This window comes from Manis pentadactyla, chromosome 2 (genome assembly GCF_030020395.1).
Source record: "Manis pentadactyla isolate mManPen7 chromosome 2, mManPen7.hap1, whole genome shotgun sequence".
Taxonomy (NCBI): domain Eukaryota; kingdom Metazoa; phylum Chordata; class Mammalia; order Pholidota; family Manidae; genus Manis; species Manis pentadactyla.
This window is the reverse complement of record NC_080020.1, coordinates 216496924-216518030: the sequence shown is the minus strand read 5'-3', so window position 1 is coordinate 216518030 and position 21107 is coordinate 216496924. Positions and strand designations below refer to the sequence as shown.

At 38.9% G+C, this 21107-nt stretch overlaps 1 protein-coding gene across 16 annotated transcripts in view; it reads right to left on the bottom strand.

The window, feature by feature from the left end:
- The window catches only part of DTNB (dystrobrevin beta), a 258809-nt gene that overhangs the window by 81093 nt on the left and 156609 nt on the right, over window positions 1-21107 (bottom strand). For all 16 annotated transcript variants that reach the window (XM_057497369.1, XM_057497380.1, XM_057497372.1 and 13 more), the window contains one exon: window positions 8228-8305. In XM_057497369.1, coding sequence (XP_057353352.1) covers window positions 8228-8305 — 78 coding nt within the window. The remainder of the gene's footprint in view (window positions 1-8227; window positions 8306-21107) is intronic.

Genomic DNA, 21107 nt, shown 5'->3' with positions numbered 1-21107 from the left:
TAAAATTAAGTAAAATCTAAAATTCACTTCCTCTGTCTCACTAGTCACATTTCAGTGCTCAAGACCACATGTAGCTACTGGCTACACTGGTTAGCACAAAACATTTCCATGCGACTGGGCAGCACCACAGAAGGGAAGAACCATTGGAAAGTTTTAACCAGGACAGCAACATAATCAGATTTGTATTTCAGCCAAATCCCTCTGGTTGCAAAGAGTCTGGATTGGGGTGGGGGGTGGGGTTTAGACTGGATATTTCCTAAGAAGATCCATGAAAAAAGCAAGAACTTATACCATAGCCCTGATTTGTTTTAAATGTCTGCTTTGCTAAAGTAAGTTGAAATACTGTAATAGTTTGATATTAAAAGGAACGAAAAACTATGTTTAAAGATAGTAGGCCTAAGCCAGACTGCCAGAGGAATTTCAGCATTGTAAATTTCCCTTCTAAGTGCAGGCCCATGCACACCCCCATCACTGGAAAGGAGCCCACTGCACTGTCAGCTTCTTAAGACATACAGTCAAGAGGTATTTAACTCAACAGCCTCCAAGGCATATGTAAAAAATATGTACAATTCTGTGTGTGTGTGTGTGTGTGTGTAGGATCTACTGGTCATCTGTCAGGTGTAAAATCCTGTGTGTGTGTGTAGGATCTACTGGTCATCTGTCAGGTGTAAAATCCTCTGTGTCTATGTGTGTGTGTGTGTGTGTGTGTGTGTAGGATCTACTGGTCATCTGTCAGGTGTAAAATCCTCTGTGTGTGTGTGTGTGTGTAGAATCTACTGGTCATCTGTCAGGTGTAAAATCCTCTGTGTGTGTGTGTGTGTGTGTGTGTGTGTGTGTGTAGGATCTACTGGTCATCTGTCAGGTGTAAAATCCTCTGTGTCTGTGTGTGTGTGTGTGTAGGATCTACTGGTCATCTGTCAGGTGTAAAATCCTCTGTGTGTGTGTGTGTGTGTGTGTGTGTGTAGAATCTACTGGTCATCTGTCAGGTGTAAAATCCTCTGTGTGTGTGTGTGTGTGTGTGTGTGTAGGATCTACTGGTCATCTGTCAGGTGTAAAATCCTCTGTGTCTATGTGTGTGTGTGTGTGTGTGTAGGATCTACTGGTCATCTGTCAGGTGTAAAATCCTCTGTGTGTGTGTGTGTGTCTGTGTATGTGTATGTGTGTAGGATCTACTGGTCATCTGTCAGGTCTGAGCACTTGTCTGCATTTAGCTGCTGTGAATCTGAGGAGGTGGAAGAATCTGGATGACAAGAACTCATTCTATAGTCTGGTTCCCCTGGTTCCCACAGGCACCTCTAACTCAACATACACTTGCCATCGTTCTGTCCAAATCTTTGTCCTGTATTTTGACCAAAAGTACCTTAACTCAAGCCAGGAAGGAACCTGGAGAATCATCCACCCCCTTGTTCGGCCCCCCATGTCAAAAATCCACAGAACCCGTCCTCACTCCCGGGATCCCTCGGGCATCTCAGTCTGAGCATGAGAACACAGAACGCACGACCTTTCTGCCCACACTTTTACTTCTCCCCCTCTTCTCTGCTGACAGTCAGATGGATGTGGGTCTTGCTACAGCTCAGGACCCCAAGCCTCACTCCAATGAGAGGAGAAAACTGTTAGTTACTATGCTTCTGCAAGCTTCAATTTTTCAAACTTAGGTTTTAAAATATGAACTTAGAAATACTCAAGCTTTTTGTTTGTACTAACCTGAGTTAAAAATTGCTGAAGGGTTTACCTTAAATGCTTGAATGGAAATGGAATTTAATCCCAACCCAGAAGCAGCTGAAAACTGGCGGTTAGCCCAGGCCATCAGCTGGACTTTGGAAATCTGCCAACACTGAGGACCCTGCAGTTCCGTAAGATGATGTGTTAATTTTCAATTACTCTGCTTCTCTATCTTTTGAAAAAAGATTAGAGAAAAAAATAATTCTTGTGCTGCCTTGGAGAGATTCTCATGAAGAATTCATACAAGTTAGTTATTCTATGACCATGCTAAAATCCTCATTAATTCTTGCTTTTCAACCAAACTCTTATTTTTCTCATTTCACAGGAAGAAAGAAAATCAGTGGCCTGAGTTGACATGCAGATAGCTTCTGCCTTGCCCTGTTTCATTTTGCCTCCTTTCTCAGTTTCCCCAACATCTCTGTTGTTCTCAGTCTCAAAAACAGCAGATTGTGGCTTTTGTCATTCTACTGTATTCTGTAGATAACAAGATAAAGGCTTTACCTTGACACCCAGTCAGAAAGCCATTTCAGTGTGACTATATAAGTACAACTCATCTCTTAACTTGGTCATGTTTCTACAACTCAGAAATAATATTTATACTGGGCACCTTCTGGCCTTCAAAAACTGCTTTTCCTTCCTGTGAAGTATGTGTTCAAGTAAAATTTTTCTGACTGATAAAATCTTGCCTTTCTTAAGATTCCTAGCTAGCAATTGGTGACTACTCAGACTTAGTGGCTCTAATATTTACCAGTTAACATCCAAAGATGGTGTTATCCCAATGTCATAAACCTTTATAAACTGAACAGAATAGAAAGTGTTATTTAACCCTTGAGAGAAATAAAAATGAGGTGAAGGGAAAAAGTGTCTCCTGAAACAAATCTATGCAAATGGAGTGTGATGTAATATACTTACACAAGCAATTTTTTTTTAGAAACCACCCAGAAAAGAAGCCTATAGATATGTGTCTCCTCAGCACCTCTACCTTTTCCAGAGACAGCAAACTACTGCTTTTGGAGAGCTGACCCTTGCGCATTCAACCATGTTATTCCAGGTGGGGCCATCAAAAAGAAAAACCCTGAGTGGGTAACATGAGCCAAGATGGACCAAAGAGAATGTTCATTGGGAGTTTTCAAGTTGGAACTAAGAGAAGGGCAATTATATAGGGTAGCATGAACATGGAGGTGTCAGGGCTATAGCACCTGTTGCATGAAAAAGGAAATGTATTTGGGAAGCAGCAGCTGACGTGCAGTAGAGAGAAGCAAAGAGCATGTAAGGGGAGGGAGGGAGGCAGGAAAACACCTAAATGAGTTTAGAGTTCCCCTTGCTGTGGTCACCCCTGAGGCCCAGCCATATACATGCCTGATCTTCCCACAGTGTGGTTACAAAAACAGAAAACCACCTCTTATTTTCCCTAAGCTAATTCAAATTGAGCTTCTGTCAGTGACAGCCAAGAGTTCTGACTCAAGTGGAAACCAAGAGAAGCTGGGTGTAACAGGGAGTGGGACTAGTGGAGTCAAGCTGAGGTGTGGCTGGTAGCAAACTCTCTCCATCCCAGGGAGGGAAGACAGTAATATTTGCTAGGAGACTACAGAGCAAAGAAATTGGTCCAATGTAGTCTTTAGGACCCTGGGGCGCAGACCTTGGCCCCTTGTGGCTGGAGTTCCAGGCATCTTGAGAGGAGTAACAGGACGGAGCAGTGATTTCTTCAGGTCTCCAGTGTGACGCTGCACCGATGGGCTGTCTGAAAGCCAGTTGCCTCTGCCCACCGAGGGTGAGATAATGAACACAACTAGGATTTTATGTAGGTTATAGTGTTTCAGAGAACGCAAACATAAACCTCAATTCTTTCTCAGGGGGGGTAGGAGTAGCGACGATGTTATGCACTTGGAGGCTTTAAGTGCTTCCTACGCAGACTATCAGCTGGTCATTCTCTGTACCCCTTTTCAGAGCATTCTGTTCCTGGGGTGGGCTTTCTTCTCGGGCTGTCTCACTGTCGACCTAGGTTTTAGCTTCTCTAGTCTGTAATACCAATTTCCACTCATCCATCTGATTGGCTGCTTCCAAACTGTTGTTGCTCTTGTTTCCGCTTCCATTTTCCTTTGTTCTTGTGTGTTTTTACTTAAAAAGAAAACCTTTAATGTCATTTTAGTGGTATTTCAGGAGGAAAAAGGCAAATGTGGCTTAACATGCCATGTTTTCTGGTACTTCCCTTCCCCCTTGTCTAAATTATAATCATCCTATTTTCACATCTTTATGTAATGTGTAAATTGTAGAGTGTGTAAATGCTTATAACTATCACTTGGTCCATGGTAGGATGGGTTAATGGATGACAAAAAGACCTACCTGGACCTGATGTGGGTGAATGGACACAGTCAGGACATCAGGAACTCAGTGCTGTCTCAGCAGGTGGTAAGACTTCCAGGAAAAGCATGCAAATGTTTGCAGCTGTACGTGGAGTGCTGCATTATGTAAGAGGGGAAACTCTGGAAGTGGAAGTGTGTATGGGAAGGTGTGGGTGGGTCTGTGTGCTGGGGAGCAAAACAGTGGTCTGCCAACGACCTGTTATTTTTCTTTCCCAGGATCTCTCTTCTGTTCTTGATAGTATAACCTCCTTTGGGGGAAATGCTCCTCCCTCTGCTCTGATGATACAGGTCTAGTGGGTGTGACCTTTGACATACACACAGATGGTCAGTAACACAACCCAGGGCAGTAAGAATCCTCCCTTGAGATTCTACTCCAAGGTAGGAAGGGCACAACCTCATGAGTGACAAGGCTGTGGGTGTGCATATGAAGCCATCAATAGTTTGACAAGTAGCTTTCCTCAGGAGGGAATGAGGATGGCACACTGAGAGAGGCCAGGAGATAGAGAAGCCACAGATGGATGTCTGGTGGCATTTCAGTTGCTTTCGCATGCTATGGACACTTTCATCCTTCCTTTTCTGCTCTACCTTTGTCTTAGTGGGTGATTTTGTTTTGTTTTTTTAAACTATGGTAAGAACACAAAACATGAGCTCTTAACAAATTTTTAAATGTATCAGTACAGTATTGTTAAATACAGGCACAATGTTCCAGTAGATCATCAGGAGTTTTTCATTTTGTTGAACTGTATTTGTGCTTTTTAAACTTAAATTTTAATATGTGAAATTAAGAGTTAACACTAATACACCAACCAAATGTACAGAGAAAAAAGTTTCATTGAAGGTTTTTGTTACTGCCATAGTTATATAAATGCCCACAGCATTGTAAAAGTTTAAATATTCATAAATAAAGCAAAGTTTTAGAAGACACTGAAAAATAAAAAATATTAGCATTATTTTCTATATTGGTCTGAATATACAGTATAACTTAAACCAGTACAATAGTACAGAGCATAATACCACAGTTCAAATTCTGAACTTTGGGGAAGAAGATATTCAGAAGCAAGCCTCAGAGGAATCGAGTAAGGAAAGGGGGACTTTAAGCCTCTGATTTAAAAGTTTTGAAAATTTTTGTTGTCTGTTTTTAAGTGTACTGTTCTGATTATTTTAAAAGAAAGCACATTTCCAGAAACTATTTAACCTAAGGCAAAGATAAAATTTCTTTTCAATTATAGAAATATTAACATAAGACTATTAGAAGAATATTACATAGGGCAAATCCCTAGAGTAGAACCTCTCAGGAACATAATTTGTAGTATCTTATAGCCAGCATCTTTGCCATTTATAAGGTTTTCTTCTGTAAAAAGCAATCCTTATTTTCTTCTGTAAAAAGTAACCCTTACATTTGAGACCTTTTATTTGGATGAATAGTATTATTTTTGACCATTGTGGCCATCATTATTTTTACATTCACTGCTTATTGAAAAGGTAGAAACTGCAGACCTTAAGTTTTGCCTGCATTTTTATCACATGCCTGTTCTTATCTGACTAGTGATTTATGTCTTTTGCTGAATTCTAAAGGAAAGCTCTTATTTCTGGAGAGTAGCTTCACCCCCCTGGCAGAGGAAGGCTCTTTTGACTGGCATGATGCGCTGGGCTCCTGGCTTTCACCAGACTCCAGAGACGCAGGTCTGACGACATTCAGAGGAGGAAAGACAAACTGATGAGTCCTTGAGCAAGTAAACAGAATACTGGCTAGAAATGTATACTGTTTGGTAACTGGGACAATGAAGAGCCAAGTCTGTGAATTATGCAATTCATGTCCATTTGTTACATTCTAATCTCATCCTGAATATAAATAAAATATCCTAAAATTCAAAGGACTACATTGCTAGGATGGGGGCAGCTTGTTCCCAGGTAGCCTCTATTTCAGCCCCACTCCTCTGGGTAAGCTGCGGTACGCAGTCTTCCTTTCTGGTCTGCTGGGCAGCGCCTAGGCAGTGACAGCCTCCTCTGGGATTGACTGAGTCTACCTAGAAAGAGGTGCTACTAAAATGCTGACTTTAAAATAAAATCTTCATCCAGGCTCTCTATTTCCTGGAACAACTTTCAGGTAGGTATTTTGTGGCTGACAAGTGCAGCCGGCCACTTACTGTTAGGCTGGGGTGTACTACTGTGACACGAGGCCTCAAGGGCAGTCCTTCTACAAAGGTGGCTGAGGTTGGTATTTGCATCTGAGTTCCTTCCTGCAGTCTCCTCCAGCAAGAAACACTGTCCGGAAAGATGCACTCCCTCTAAGAGCCTCTAGCGGCTACGTTCAGCTGCAGTCACTGAATGGTGCCCTGGTCACCGGGCACACAGCACCCTCAGGGACTCAGGTGACTCAGAGTGACAGAAATAGTCAATGGAGAGAATTCAGGTGAAGTGCAACTGTAATCGAGGTGTTGCTAAAACTACCAAACAGCCCACAGCTGACTTCTTTCACTAATTCACCTGATCTTCCTAGTTTTGAAATGGAAACATCCCTGAGCTGATACTTTGATTCTGGTTTTAGGTCTGAATGCTATGGATGTTTAACAAAAAAATAAGCACTAAGACCAGCCAGGGTCATTGTGATATCTTGGTAGGTGGGAGAGGTTTAATTGTTCTGTACTCTTTCAGAGGCTTTCTATTCCTTCTTGAGAGGGTATTATTTGTAAGTTATTCTGTTTCTTCCCCACCTGTTCTCTCATTACAGTTTACTTCTTTAAAAATGTAAACCATATCTTAAGGTCTGACATAGACCCCAGAAGGTAGACACTATTATTATCCCTATTTTACAGATTAAAAAAATAAAGATACAAATCTTGTTCAAGGTCAAGCAAGAGCCAGGATTCAAGTGCATACAGTCTGGCTCAAAAGTCTATGCTACTCAGTTCTGTCCTAACGAGGCAGCTTGGCTGTTCCCCTTTTGGAAATGTCTTAACAAGGCTGTGGGCTGGCACTCTCACCTGTCAGAGTCTTGAGTCTCCATGTGGTTAACACTGTATTATCAGACCATTCCGATTAAGTTCCTGGATCCTCTACTCAAGGGTAGCCATATGGTTTAGTCCTTAGCTGCCTTCTAAGGCTATTTTCCAAACTTGCTTGATGATAAGAATCACCTGGAATACTTATTAAACGTGTAGCTGCTCATGGTCTCAGAATGGGTCTGATGTGCTTCCAGAAATCTGTATTTTTAACAAATGACCCAGGTGAATCTTCACATCAGTCGAGTTTGGGAAACATTGTTCAAGAAATTTTAGCCAATGGGAGCAACCACAGTTGATCTTAAGAATTATGTTATGTATTAAATCAAAGTACTCTTATAGCAGATGACATTTCTATAGCCAAATTAATCCAAAGCAAACAGTACATATGGCACTGAGCAGTTTTCTTCAGGAAGGACTTGGAGTGGGTTGGAATGTCTTTGTTGTTGTTTTTTTCCTTTTTGAGCGATGACTGTTAAAAAGGATTCTTTAATGGTTGTGCCCTTGAGGGAGTTTCTGCATTACTTTGGTCATGGAACAGTTTAAATCAAATAAAAAGTAAGCCATTTTATATAGTTCTTTTAAGTACTGCCTAAGAGAATTTTGGAGAAGGGTAAATTAAATAAAGAGGAGAAAGGAGGTCCAGTTCCTTGAAGGACCCTAAGGAACCTCCTGGTATAACTAAGAATGGGGGTACTCAGACTTTTGAACTTAAATGTTTATGAATCATATACAGAATGATTTAGGAGAATATAAGAGATTAGTTCAATTTACACTGTCTAATCAGGAAGCAGAAATGACCGTTGACGCTCAACTCAAATGCAAAATTGTTGAAATTCATGATCATTAAAATATTGTTTAATGTTAAAAAAAAGATCTCAAACATGTCTAATCTGCTTTGACACCATGCTCACTGCCTGTCACAAATGGAGATTTTCTACCTCAGGCACCATCAAAGCAGACTCTTTCAGTTGCTGTATTTAAGAATTAGCAGGAAAGAAAGGAAGATGAAAAGTAGAAAGTAACATAAATGACAGCTGAAGGAAAAGAAAGGAAGCCTGTCCTTTCCACTCTGTGGGATGCTCTGCTTCCCAGGCCAGAGGTCTGTCCCCAGCTCTGAGCAGCACAAGCCATACATACCTCTTGGTGGGAGTGGGCACTCCAGAGGACATGTGGCTCACCATAGTGTCATTCATATTAGTCAGCGGGCGAGAAGGACTGAAAGAAAAGACATTTACATTATATTAATAATTACCAGCATGACTGGGGGAAACAAATGCCTGAGTGATAAGGGCCAAAGAACCCGGTCATTCTCGATAAGCACAGTGGGACCTACAGGGAATGGGGTAGAAATCAATACTTCACGCCTAAGCAGATTCAACAAGAAAAGGGGTCTTTTGCACAAAGTCGGAGGTCCACAATACTGTACCGTACAAGGAGCAACTAATGATAAACACACTGCTACCAATGTCACTCCAGCAGCTTTTATTTTGTAGTTTTAGTACATAAGAACCTGAGTTAGTTTATTTCTGTGCATCTTAAGTGTGTACAGGATTTCTAAGTATTTGGCAGCTGTGGTATATTACACAGGTCACAGCAGCAAGGTGCATATTTTTCTGAGATTTGGTTAGAGCTCACTGCCTTCCTTCAGATTTAATTTGTATACTTTTTAACAAAACGATTTAGCAAAAAAAAAGACCTGTTAAATAATAAATTCTTTTATTAATCCTTTACTAGAATTTTAACAATGAATCCACATTTTAAACTTATACTCTAATTAGAATGCTTTCTTTTATAACCTTATCCAGTTTTAAATTTGAAGGTAAGCATTTTTGATAACTTGTCTTTAACTGCTGGTTTTCTGGACTCAAGGTCTACTTCTCCCTCTTGGGAGAGTCATAACTGAATGAATCCAAACCTATCAAAAGGAATCTGTGATTTTGCCTTTCAGCCATTCTTCAATCTTTCTTCCTTATCCCACCAGGTTAGGCTGCAAAGGGTTTCTGTCTTGCATTTGGAGCCACATAACTATTGCTAAATATTCCTTCTAGGAAATCTCTCATTTCCTCTCCTAAAGTGAAAGAAGTATTTTTCAGAGAAATTTGTCATCAAAAGCAGAAAAGTGAAGCAGGAAAGTCCTTCTCTCACATTTAGGTGCTTGGGAACTACTTCCTGGTTTCTCCTCATCTTTAAGAGCTGAGTTACTTACATAAAATGTTTTGTACAGGCCATACTTAACAAGTCTTGGTGAACATTAAAAGACCAGAGCCTTTATTGCTCTGCGGGTTTCACAGTACATTCAAATAAATGCTCCAGGGAGAATTTTCTGGTAGAGCCAAGAAACCTAGAGGAAAGTTTAAGAGGAATGGATGGGTGGATCATCAATCTACCTACCTACCTACCTACTTATTTATTATCATCTATCTATCTATATACTCCTTTAAAAAAAAACAACCTCATTTCATTTCTGAGTAGGGCAGTGTTTTTAAACACTTCATTAAATCTCATTTAATGAAGAAGATCAAAGACGAAAAGCAATTTGCAAGAAACAGATGTAGGTCTCATGATTTTTAAACTATAGCACTCTGCTTATTGTCACACTGTTCCTCCCTTTGTGTGACAAGTTCCTAAGTAAGACATTCAGAGTTGAAATATGCCTTTGTAGGCTAGAATTCAATTCCATGTTATTTATCTCACTGCTTACTTCAAGAAATCCAATTTGCCCCCAACCTTTCAAGCCTATTAATGCTAGTGGCTGTGCTGAATTAGAATCAATCAATCGTTTTAGGTTGACTAGTAAAGGAAGTGAACACAGAGATTAGCCTAATTTTAGTCATAAATTTATATTTTTGCCTCTAGTTCTTTTAAACCAGTTGTCCAAATGGAACAAGGAGACAATGCCCATGAAAGAAGCAAATCCAGCATCAGAGTTTTTCATACTTGAAAGCACCAGAAACATTCTGATTTGCCGCTGTAATATATTACTATTAGCAAATCACTTCCAAAATAAAATAAGAACATATTCATATTGCTTTCAGAACTAATGTAGTTATTCAGTGTATTTCAGCATTAAAGAGACTAGTGCATTCAATTTGCTTTCTGACATTCTCAGAGGAAAAATGACAAAAAGGGAAATTAAAAAAAATTACTTAAACATGAATCATGTAATAAAATTTCATGATTTGTATTATTTTGCTTGATGACACAAAAGTCTTAATAATCATCCCTATCTCTTGGCAGATACCATGCCAATTACTGTCTTACAGCACATGTATCAAAGCCTCTTCTCTAATATTCAATATTTTGAATATTACACTATATCCTGTAAACTAATATGATTACACTACAAGCTGTAAACTAATCATAGCTGCCCCAGATTTTATATCCTTTCTGAAACTCTAACATGTTTTGTTAGGAAAATAGGTACTATGTATTTGCAGTTCAAGATGAAAGATGCATGAAAACATAAAGGCATCTTTTTACTCTAGGCTCTACTACTACTCTAGGACGATTCACTGTGAAAGCCAACAGCTCAGATGTGGTCTCAGAAGATGTAATACACCAAAAATGGCTTCTGGTTTTTTAAAAATCTTCATAGTTCCTGGAAGACATAGCTGAAAAGAATGCTTCTAGGTGTGAACAGACATTATTGGTATCAGTATAGAAACTTGTCAGGCAGTTGAATTGACACAACTCATTACATCAGTTCTATTAATTTTTAACATTCAAAATTGGTTGAATACCTTAAACATGTTCTGTATCTTCCTTTGGTGAAGATCTTGGCAAGGTATCTTTAGACACTAATGATTTCCACAGTACCCAAATGACCACCAACCATGACACAGTACAGAGATCTGGGAGGCTCATTCTTTGTTAATAAGACATGCCTATTTTTTTTGATGAGGAGATAGATGCATTTTTAATTTACCGTTTTTAGGTGGAGCAGCTTGGGTTTTGGGAACTATCCAGTAAGAGGGTGGCTTAGATAGATAGATATATAAGTACAGAGTTCCTGGTTACTGATTAGGTACAACTCCTAATATAAATTAAAAGTTTAACTTACTGGCACAAGCCATTTCATATTAGTATTCATTAATATTACGATTAATATTCATTACAGTGGATGCTCTGGAATTATACTATCTTGAATTAAAATTACTACAGAATCTCTCTCGGGTTTTTAAAGCTAGGAATAGATGGCAAATAACTCATCATGCCTTTAAAATCTTCTAGAATAAATTATATAAAACTGTATATTTCTTCCTTTCATTTATCAAATATTTGTTGTGTCCCTACAAAGTGTCAGGTACTGTGCTAGCTGCTGGGAATAAAGATTAAAAAGATGAAAATTTAAGTCTTACAAAGAACATTTCAGAAAAAAATAATCACAATATAATGTAACAAATATTTAAATAGAAGTAAGAAAAATTGCTGTGTGCCATGAAAAAATATTGAGATCACCTAACCCATAAAGGAAAGTGTATTTCCAGGGGGTTAAAGAGATAAATGTAAGTGTTTAATTATATAAATTAGGAGAAAACCTATGGGTCTATGGATAGACAGGATTTTCTAAGCTTAAAAGCAATGGAAAAGTTAGGAAGTAAAAGACCAATTAATTAGATTTATTTATTTTTATTTAGAAAAGGAAGAAAACTACAAATCTAAGAAATGATTTCAACAAATGTGACAGAGCAAGAATGAACGCCTTAATAGGCTAAATGGTTTGATAGTTTAATGATTAAAATGGTTTAAGTAGATCCAGAGTACCACTCTCACTCCCAACATCCCTACCACCACATCACTGAAAAAGCAAGGACATTTCAGATCGGTCTACATTGTCTCCTGCACTGCACTGCTAAGGAATTTCTGTGACTTCTTTACCATTGTGTTTGGAGTATCTGGCATGGTAGGAGACGTGGAGCAGGCTTTCAGGAAATACTTGCTGATCATGCCATGGAACACAGAGTGTGGGAGAAGTAATCTCCATTAAATTTAACTTTGGTGAGACTATTCTCTGAGAATGGAATAATGACAGTATTAGTTGTTATATTTAATAGGTATGCTTGTAGTGTTTGCAGCCAAAGCAAGTTTTCATTTGTGACTTAGTAATGGAATCAACAGACTGAAGAATGTCTTTAATAACAACAATAGCAATACTTATTGAATAATTAATTCATGCCAGACTCAGTTCCAACATTTCCCATGGATTCACTCATTTAAATCCCACAACATACCAATGTGGCAGGTGCTATTATTATCTTTATTTTACAGATGGAGACACTAAGACATGGAGATAGGAAATGTATTTGAGGTCACAGCCAAATTTTGGCAGAAGTAGGATCGAAACAAGGCAGTTTGGCTCTTGAGTCTGTATTCTTAGTCATTATGGTGTAGTGTCTCTATTATTAGACTCTGCACTTTAAGAAAAATTTCCTTATAAATTAAAACCAATAGCATGATATTAGATTATGGTTCTTGTAAAGTTGTTTTTATAGGAAAGTAAAACAAGAGCCCTAGAATATAATTTTGGTGTGGCTTATTCTCTCCCCTGTCTCATCCTGAGAACTCTGTACTATGAATGACTATCTGAATTCAAACCATTTTATTGCAGAGCCCGCACTCTTAACTACCTCTAGGCTGCCCCAAGGAAAACTGGATAAGCTAGTATGAATCACTTCCTTCAAAAAAACCCCTCTAATTTACTAGGATGACTTTAAAATCTAATCTTAATTCTGAAGACCTCTTGGATTCCTCATCTCAGCCTAACAAAATACATACATTTAATAAGCAAATTATCTATTATATCAACCAGACAGTTGATTAAAAGAAAAAAGTTTAACACTGGACTCAGGACTAACACTGAGTATAATTACTTGTTTTGGCTTTCTAAGTTGACTTAGAACCAGAGTTCGGTGAAAGTATAATGTTGTTGTCAAAGCAAAATTTCTACTTAAAAATTGTGAGTGAATAAAGGGGTACATGAACAAAGCCAACTCTGAAGTCTGAGAGGACAAATGAGATCCTAGGCACCTGAATGGGCTGTTACTGTTCCATAAGCCATTTAACAGAACCTCTCCTGTAGGACTTCATCCAGATAGGCAGACACCACTACCTGTAGCTTTAAAAGTATTTGTTCTTCCTCCCAGAATAATTTTTTAGTTGTAGAGGTTATAAGGTTATAGTCCTGCAATTCTCTTTTACCTTGAAAGCTATCTGCTAATCACGTACTAGAGGACGTCTTACCAGATTTTTAAAATCCTTTTATTACCGTTAGTATGAAAAGGAAAAAGATTTTGTTATGCCCCATGCTTTCATTTACTTGATTACTATTTTTTGTATTCCCCACAACAATGCTTTTTATACAAGGTGCTTAACCATTTCAGTTAAATATTTTTGTGGCCAGCTATTTTGCCTTCAATTGCAGATACCTGTCTTGATTCTGAAATTATCTTCCCTACTCACTTTGGTCATGCTTTTGTCATCTTTAAGGTATGCAGCAGATTTCACCATAGTTTGGGACAGAGGCAAAGCCCCCACTGCAGACTACAGCACGCTTCTATCAGACTACTTGGGGCTTCTACATCTTTCAAGCAAGTTGTTCTTTTGCTTCTTTTAACCCCCCGTTTTCACATCTTCTCCTAGGAACCCAACCTGGAATGTCCTTCACAGACAGGCCAAGGTTACACTCTTCTGTACTTCTATTATCAGAGAAATGGCTCCTGAAATTTCAGTGTCTCCATAAAGCCCTTCTGATTACTATAAACTCATTTAAATAAGCAAGGGACTTAGTAGTACACAAGCAAACAAAAATCCATGGCTTATTGCTTTGAGAAGCAAAAAGCCAAACAAACTAAAGATTGTTCCTGCCCACAAGAAGTCTATAATCCAATTAGACCTCATAATCATCAGTCATTGTAACACTGGACAAGTTTTAGCTTAACATGGTGCAATTTTTAGGTCAAATCTGATTTGACATTTCAACCAAAAATGTGTAAAATCATTTATAATGAAGACTACAACTTAATTATTTCAAATAATTAACCAAAGACAAGTATAACAAAAGAATGTGAAACATCCTACGAAATTAACAGATTTGCTGGGTATTTTGCATATACTTCTTTACTTGAGAACCCTGGAGATGGCTGGGAGAGGTGTAATGTGCTAACATTTGTGGATTATGAGCATTGCATTAGCACTGAGCTAGGTCCTCAGATACACCATCTGAATTTTTGCTACTACCCATGATGGTGTTTCTATTTTACAAACAAGAAATAAAGGCTTAAAGAGAAGAATTAGTATGCTCAAAGTTACAAAACTAGTCAAGTGGCAGAACCAGTATTGGAATCCACTTTTACCTGATTCTAAAGCCACTGAATAGATAAAATCCACCATGGAGGCATGTCTATGTTACCCAAATGAAATAATAGAGTTCTGAGGGAAGAATCACTTCTCAAGTTTAAGAAACACTGCTGTAATTAAGGGCTATTGGCTTCAAACTAATTTGAAGTAGCTTGGGGAAAAAAGGAATTTACTGAGCATCATAACTAAATGATAACTATATTCATAACTAAACTTCATGAAGGGTGGGGTACAGTTGGCTATGAAGACACTGGAATGTCATCAGGACACTCACTGTTATTTTTGTTGAGATCCCATTTTGGGTCAGAGTTTCTACATATCTCATAGCTTTCTATGCTTAACAGAGAGCTTCTGCCTAACATAGTATAGCCTCACCACTGGAAAGCAAAACCTTTTCCCTCATTCCAATTTGAAATTCCCCAAAAAGACTCAAGATGATCCACTTGAGTCATCTACCCACTCTGGTAGACAGAGGGCCCAATACTTAGGCTGGCTGTCCTCTTAGAACACCCCAGTTAGGGATGAACAAGGATTAATTCTCCAAAGAAGAAGGTGCTGGTCACCAAAAAAAAAAGGATGCAGAACAAATCAATGTAAAACATTCACTTACTTAAAAATTAACTCTCTTCAAAACAAAAGTGTCCAATGGCAGTGTTCAGGATCTAGCACCTTAGATCTCTGCTGGGATGATCAGCCCAGATGAAAATTTGTTTCATCTTCTAAGTCACTACCCTTCAAAATTCAGTAGCTTATAAACCTATTCCCAGATCCCTCCCCCCACTGAAACAATAAATAATCTAATAAGAAAGCCAGTTTATCTAATTATTCCATTACAATGTTGAGGACACATGGCATTTACATTGATCTATAATAATGGCACACCAGCTCTGGTGAAATATTGAGGATGGCAAATTCTAAGATCTCTTTAATCTGTATGATTCCATTATTCTCTTAAAAGGCACCCTTCTTATAGACAACAGTTATGAAAAGTGTGGATCATTTTTATTCTCTTTGAGTAGCGTGATGTTTTGCTCTTTTTTTATTTCTACATACCAAACCAACCTTCTCCTGTTACTTCACTAGGTTACTATGATTATCTGTCAAAGCAAAGCAATTAAAGAAACAAATAAACACAACTGCCTTTAGGAAAACTATACAGTTAAAAAAATAACCATATGGTACTGTAAATGTAGTATAAACACCATTTTACATATTTACAATGAGGTATCTCTCACTTTTAGGAAAGTACATTTTACTTTATTGACCATTTATAATTAATTAACCAATAGAAAAGATTAAATTTTTTTCTGTTTTAAACTACATCTAAACACAACTACTAATCTAAACATATTGCAACTAATTAATGAATGTAAAAAGACCTACATGCCCCAATTTCTATTTCTAGCAGTTCAACATAGCCATTTGTGGTATAAGACTTAGAAAGAAATATTTCTCAGGAAGGAAGGGTTTACCACAAACACATTCTTCTACAGAACTTTCACCCAGACAGCATCTACAGACACCCAGAGGAACCCAGGTACCTTACTCGAGCTCTGGAAAAAGGACAGAACTGTAAAATGCACCAATAATTAGCAAATTATTTAGTGGTATTGCTGAGTTTAATATATTATACTGAAAAAGCAGGCAAAGGGTCTTACCACACAGATAATGAAATCCACAGAAATCTATTATTTTATTTTTAAAACCTTTCCATGATGAATTCCTCCTCCTTTGTTCTTCTTGTTCATTAAACTTAGAGAAGAAGTTGTCTATACTTTATACACATGTCCATTCCTATGTTTCTATAAAGATGAGAGAAGATGACAAATACTTCAAGAAGTAACTACTCACAGAGAGGTCAATGAAATGCATGACGCAATGTCATTTCCTGACTTGTTCATATAGTCATTACTGAAATCTGTTTTCAGAACTGGAAATAAATACATTATTAGAGAAGACAGGCTGACTCTCATGAATTTTTACCACTAACCAGACAGGAAAAGGTATAGTGGGTTTCCCCTTTTTACAATAACTGCCTGGGAAGTTCCAGAGGCTCTAGCTTACTGCCAAAAATAAACACAATCAGCAGCAGCCCAGCAGCTCAAGCAGCGAAAACATAAACTCAAAGAAAAGCTATCAAACCTTCAGGTTCTGTAGTAAATGCTTCTTCTTTCTCTATGGATCTGGCATCTAATGCATTGCACCGCTGATGTCTCTAAGGAAACAGAACAATCACATGACGAAGAATCTTCTCTACAAGGTAGTTTATCTCACAGAGCATTTTGGGAAGAGCAGGTACAAAAGAACAATTCATTAGAAGCAAACACACGTCTGCACTCCGTCAGCAAGCCCATCAAGCGGTCGAATGCAGCCAATGACAAGAAGGCAGATACAGCACACAGAGTAGGTACCACTCCTTAGAAGCTTCACCATGAAACACGCCCTTCTTGCAACAGAATCCAGGTTCTGCTGCAAATCAGTGACCCAATTACTCAGTCAGCAATTCCATTCTGATGGCTATGTTAAAGAGCATACCCCTACCAGTTCTCCCAGGGCCTCTCCCAACTGCCAACTGCTTGATAAGAAAGCAGCTTGCAATAGTGTGTCTGCCAAGCAATCCAGGTAGGCAGTGACTGGGTGGCAGGGAGAACTAGTGAGGCTTGATTTTCTGTTTTGTTAGAGAGGACTTCACGGGAATGCAAGCTGAGTGAAAAAAAGAGGACAATGGTGTCTACCCACCCCTTTGATACAAAAAGCTCCTAATGACCTATGGGCACCTCATTCAGAGGGCAGCTGAAACAGAGGGCTCTACAGTGTGAGCTCCTGAATGGGCTTTCAGGGGACAGTTCAAGCAGGGCATTTCACATAGCCAGAATGTCCCTGACACTCAGAGTCAGCCCATGGCCTCTTACCTACTTCATCTACTCACAGCTCTTATCTAGCTACTCCTGTCTCCACCTCCACCGACACCATCACATTCCAGCCCATGTATGCCTGGCCTGCTGTAAATACTGTAGCAGTTTTCTGTTAGTCCAGAGAACTTTTTGATTGTTACTCATCTGATTTCTGACAGCTAAAGGTACTTGCCTAAGCCCAGCTCGCATGTCCCATTCTACCCCATATCATCAACTCCCTACTGGTCTCCCATATTAGCACAAACACCCTCCTCTCTACAGTCACTGCCCAGACACTGCAGCCTCAGTCTCCAGGCCTCCTGACGTCAACTTCCTCACATTCCTTAGTGTTCTGAGTAAAAATGTTACTCTGTTCAAACAAAGGCCCTGAACTCTTCAGCCACAGTAAAACAGAAACAAAACAAAATGGGAAAAGATATAGAAATATTTGTGCTAAAAAGAAGGAAAGTCAATATGAAACCCAGACTAACAACCTAAGTGCCCAGGAAAGAACTCCATCACTTGCATAGATAAATGAAAAGGAGAGAAAAGATAATCCAATAAATCAGACAGTTAACTAGTTAATATAAACACAGATATCAATAATAAAAGCCTAAAGAATAAAGTGGACGCATGTGTCCAAATACTTGGCAGAAAATGAAAGAGTTGATTTATGTGACGTATCATAAACATAATAAAAACAAAATAGCAGTGGGATAATAACTTTCAAGGCTACAAACTCTAAGGATATAGGAGGGAGTAGAGCACAGAATGTGAAGGGCAATGTGAACAATGGGTAAAATTAATTTCAGGGTAAAAAAGAACTACGGAATACCAGAGATGGAAATACTTTAATTTTATAAAACTGCATCACAGGGAAATAAGAGGCAATGGAGAGTGGAAAGAACACAGGTTTGGAAGAATTGGGTTCTTGTTCCAATTCTGGCACTAAGCAGAGTAAGTGACCTATATGACTCTGGACAATGAAGCCCTTTGTGCCACAGCTAACTGGTCTGTGAAACGAAGGGGGCTGGTTCTAGAACGCGGTTTTCACATGTCCTCCCTGGCCATCAAAGGAGTCCCCGAGGTGCTTCAGTAACCACGGGGGAGAACACAGGGATCAGGCCCAACCTTGTTTCAATAAGAGCAGCTCCACTTCTACTCCACATAAGACCTCACATAAACAAAATGCTCCAATGCTGTTTTTAAAAGTTCGAAACCCCTTTCCTTACTACAAAATCCAAGCTAGAAGTCTCTGCTGTACTTACTCTTGGCATCCCATTCCTTTCTTTTGTAGTACTTGTCACACTCTGCAATTACATACATAGAATTAGTGTTCACACTGTGACTGGTCTCACTCAAGGCTGTGAGCTTCATGAGAGCAGGGCCCTTAGGATTTACTGCGCACTGTGTTCCCACTGCCTACCCAACACCATGACTGGTGCACAGTATTTGTTCAATAATGAAATTTCATGATTCTACTCACTGTTGTAATCTACCTGAAACAATGTATTAGTTACACCTACAAGTGCAAATTGCTGAAGGGCTCACCTGCATTTTACATGGAAAAGATGTCCAGATGAGAAATTGAAAGGATAGCTAACAGACAGGCCATCTGGGATGGCAGAGTCTTGAGCTGTAGTGATGACTACCTGATATGCTCAGTTGTACACCCGGGCACATGAGAGAAGCAGTACTTTTTTTTTTTTTTTGGTAGATAATTATTTTTTATTGAAGGGTAGTTGACACACAGTATTACATTACATTAGTTTCAGATGTACAACATAGTGATTCAACATTTATATACATGACAATTCTAGGTACCAGCTATCACCATACCAAGCTGTTACAATATCTTGACTATATTCATTACATCCTGGTTACTTATTATTTTACCATTGGAAGTGTGTACTTTTTTTTTTTTTTGTGAGGGCATCTCTCATATTTATTGATCAAATATGGTTGTTAACAACAATAAAATTCTGTATAGGGGAGTCAATGCTCAATGCACAATCATTAATCCACCCCAAGCCTAATTTTCGTCAGTCTCCAATCTTCTGAGGCATAGCAAACAAGTTCTTACATGGAGAACAAATTCTTACATAGTGAATAAGTTCTTACATGGTGAACAGTACAAGGGCAGCCATCACAGAAACCTTCGGTTTTGCTCATGCATTATGAACTACAAACAGTCAGTTCAAATATGAATACTCATTTGATTTTTATACTTGATTTATATGTGGATACCACATTTCTCTCTTTATTATTATTATTTTTAATAAAATGCTGAAGTGGTAGGTAGATACAAGATAAAGGTAGAAAACATAGTTTAGTGTTGTAAGAGAGCAAATGTAGATGATCAGGCGTGTGCCTGTAGACTGTGTGTTAATCCAAGCTAGACAAGGGCAATAGAACATCCATGTATGCAGAAGATTTCTCTCAGAACAGGGGGGGTAAGGTTCTAAGCCTCACCTCTGTTGATCCCCAATTTCTCACCCGATGACCCCCTGCGACTGTGCCTGTCTTAGGTTGTTCCTCCCTTGAGGAATCTTACCCGTCTCTGGCTAACCAGTCATCTTCCGGGGCCATACAGGGAAATGTAAAGTTGGTAAGTGAGAGAGAAGCCTTATTGTTTGAAATGGTTAGCTTTTTATTTCTTTGCATATTTATGCCCTGTAGCTTCTATGCCCAGCATTTGTCTTGAGGTATCTTTACCACTTGGAAGAATTATGATACTCGTTAAATTTGATATGAGGCACGAATTCTACTTAAGGGTTGTAATTAGGAAGGAAGAAGAAAAGCTATAGAAGTAGCAGGCGGCAGAAAACAAGGGAAGACTGATTATTTCTTTGACATATCTTCTTGTAGAGTAACTTCAGCATGGATAGGTTTTAAGCTACTACTTAAATTGCGCGCACACATTAACGTAATGGGAGTATAGTTACATAACCAAAGCATACCTGTAATTACCAGCCATCTCCAGTGAAACCAAGAAAACCAGTTAGGCACCTTAGGCATTTGTGAAAACTTATCTATGATACGGTGGATATTGTCCAACTGAACTTGAACAGTCTGAGAGAAATCAGACAAATTAAAACAACCCATTCCTGGGGAATGTTCACATCCCTTATGTTCTTTTAACAGTAAATAGTCTGTAGTTGTAAGATTTTGGAGCGCTACAATTTGCACTTCTCCTAATTCTTGGTTGAGTTCCAACAGTATAGATCCAGTCAAATTTGTTGTTTTACTGTATGCACAGGCCAGCTTAGATATCTCCTTCCTCATTCCCATGGCAAGTCCAGGAACTGGTGGGATGAGTGCATCTACAGCTGTAGCAGTGCGTGGATCTTTGTTGGGGTTTTTTGATGATCATCTTCTGGCATGAGTCTTCCAGAGAGTGCAGATGTTGGAAGTTCTTTTTCATATCGTATCTTAGTTCATTTTCGGGGTAGCCCAATTAGGCTTTGATCCTCTGTATAAACACAAACAGACCCTTTGCCTACACTTTTATATGCCCTTTATACTCTTGTGTAGAACTCATTGGAGGTTACCACACAGGAACTACCCTTTCTTTTTTTTTTTTTGGTATCACTAATCTACACTTACATGACGAATATTATGTTTACTAGGCTCTCCCCTATACCAGGTCCCCCCTATAAACCCCTTTACAGTCACTGTCCATCAGCATAGCGAAATGTTGTAGAATCACTACTTGCCTTCTCTGTGTTGTACAGCCCTCCCTTTTCTCCTCCCCCCCCATGCATGCT